Source organism: Hipposideros armiger, unplaced genomic scaffold (assembly GCF_001890085.2).
Source record: "Hipposideros armiger isolate ML-2016 unplaced genomic scaffold, ASM189008v1 scaffold_292, whole genome shotgun sequence".
Taxonomy (NCBI): Eukaryota; Metazoa; Chordata; class Mammalia; order Chiroptera; family Hipposideridae; genus Hipposideros; species Hipposideros armiger.
Genome location: NW_017731642.1, coordinates 144,154 through 146,800, shown reverse-complemented (window position 1 = coordinate 146,800; position 2,647 = coordinate 144,154). Strand labels below are relative to the sequence as shown.

The following is a 2,647-nucleotide window of genomic DNA, read 5'->3' as shown; positions in this document are numbered from 1 at the left end:
CACACACACACACACACACACACACACACACACACACACACACACACACACACACACACACACCTTCCTCATTTCCCTTTCTCGAATTAAGAGCCTATTCAGACTTCTTCAGTATCACTATACAAGAACGGAAGAATAAAGATTCACCTTAGGTAATACATAAATAAGGATCTAGTAGCACAAGTTAAAATTTGTAGTTTAAAGCAAAAAATTTAGAAAGAGCTCCCATTTTACATTTTCTTCTTCTAAACTTGGGTGCTTCCCAGCCTACCTGTGGTTCAGGTCTACAGGATTTAAACAGATTGTTATATGATAATAAAGAACTTCGGACATTGCTGATGATTATTTTGTTTCTACTGTGATGTAGCTGAATTACTTTAATTTGACTTCCTTTCCTAGGGAATTAGAACTTCTTTTTAAAAATCATTAAGCCCTCTAATTTGCTGAGGATCACTTACTAGATTGAGGTATAACTTTTACTTTGTAGAGAGCCTGAAGATCTCCGCTTTGGAACTAATGAAAGGGTGAGAAGGGGCTTTTTAAAAGATTTCTGTTTGGAGGCATGAGTGAAGATTTTTCTTAAGGAATGGACTAGCTCGTTAATTTTGGCTTAGTGAACTTCATTAATTTCAATTGATTCTTTGTTCAGACTTCACCAAGGAAGTCTTATTAGTCCAATGAAGTATTATAATACAAATTTTTAATGTTTTTCACCACATTCGAGAATTATATTTGTATATTACTTATGTATACTATAATATAATCTATCTGATCAGTGCTTATGAACATTGTTTTAAATATGTATTATAATATATTGCCTATTTTCTTTCTTTTTGTAAATGATGCCATTTAGTTTTTGTAGGACAGCCATTTGCAGTACTTAAAAACAAACAAACAAACAAACAAAACAAAACACCAATGTGTTCCTGGAAAGTATTCTTGGCCTTAGTTATAGTAGAAATTATAAAAGTTCAATCCTTATAACAAAAAAACATGACATCCTAAGTAAAGCCTTATTGTTGTCCAGAATGATAATGCTTTTCATAAACAATAGGAAATGGCAAGATTTGCTCATGGCATTCATTTCCATTTTACTTTCCAAATGACTTTTTAAGTCATTTGCATTAAGTTTAATCTCTGAGCTTCTTCTCTACCTGTGAAGACAGAAATCATTTTTATCACACCCCCTTACCACCATCACCAAGTAATATCTCTTCATCCAAGCCATACGGTTTGTATTTCAGTTGCTGTCAGTTACCACAAGCAGTTTAAAACTATAGGTTCCTTTTGTTATCCGAGCAAAATGTTAATACTTCTAAGTAGGGTATAGACAGTGGGAAGACCCAGAAAGACGAGGAAGCCAGATCAGCAAGCCTCATAATTTGAGACTGTCACTTTTAAAACCAGCCATGGATTTTTCTAGTTCTTTGCTGAACTCATTGCTTACTTCTATGAACTCTTTCTTCCCCCAATCCTCTTTTTTTTTTCTTTCTGATTAGTTTGCTTATTTATTCTTTTCTTAGTTTCCACATATAAGTGAGATCATATGGTATTTGTCTTTCTCCAACTGACTTATTTCACTTAGCATAATGTTCTCTAGGTCCATCCATATCGTTGCAAATGGTACGATTTCCTTCTTTATAGCTGAGTAATACTCCATTGTGTAAATGTACCACAGTTTCTTAATCTAATCATCTATCGATGGGCATTTCCGTTGTTTCCATGTCTTGGCTATTGTGAATAGCGCTGCAATAAACATAGGGGTGCATATATTTTTTCGAATTAGTATTTTGGATTTCTCTGGATTGATACCTAAGAGTGGAATTGCTGGGTCATAAGGTAGTTCCATTTCCAATCCTCTTTCTTTTCAATAAGTTCCATTGTCTGATTTTGGAAGTATGGGAGTGTTTGCAACAATTTGCTAAATAACTTGATCTGACTGATCTTATGAAGGTATATTAATTTTCTTCTTTCTTGTTGGCAGGGGGCTTGTACAAGACAGCCGGAATAACCTCCAATTGAGGGGCTTGGTGGTGCTACTTATTTCTAAAGCAGCCGGGCCCAGCAGCGTCAATGCTTCTTGTCAGAATTATGACATGGTCAGTGGGATCTATTCATGGTAAGAAATGACGTTTTTGACATTGCTTTCTAAAAACTTGTATTTTCTTTTATTGAACAATGGTAGTAGAAATCACTGTTTAGTTCTTTGTCATTTTCTGATTCAAAGATAGATTAAAATATTTTGTAAGGTTTAAAAATATGGAGGTTTATTGTTCTTAACAAATCTGATAGTTTTGGCTGCTCCATGCATAAATCTGGTAAATTTACCCATACATTTGTGTCGAATACTTTCCTTTCTACCCTGGGCATTTAAAATTTTCTCTTCATTACTACCCTTCTTCCTAGCTCTGTAGAGACCTCTGTGTCACTTAGTCCAGGATTTTTTATGTTTAAACCTACTCAAAATGATAGCTAGTTGTAAAGTAGTGATGTAACTACCATTTTAGCAGAAATAGTCTACTGCAATGCTATATCATTTATTTTATTTTGCTTGTTTTTATAGTGAAGAGGTTTTTACTGAAGTGACTGGAATAGGAAGTTTTTATACCTCATACATTTAGATTTAAAAAATAAATTTACATTATAT

The 2,647-nt window shown here is 33.8% G+C and overlaps 1 protein-coding gene across 1 annotated transcript in view; it reads left to right on the top strand.

Annotated features, from left to right (window-relative positions):
- PDSS2 (decaprenyl diphosphate synthase subunit 2) overlaps nt 1–2,647 on the top strand; it is a 225,644-nt gene that overhangs the window by 89,503 nt on the left and 133,494 nt on the right. The window contains exon 2 of the mRNA XM_019659006.1: nt 1,985–2,119. Coding sequence (XP_019514551.1) covers nt 1,985–2,119 — 135 coding nt within the window. The remainder of the gene's footprint in view (nt 1–1,984; nt 2,120–2,647) is intronic.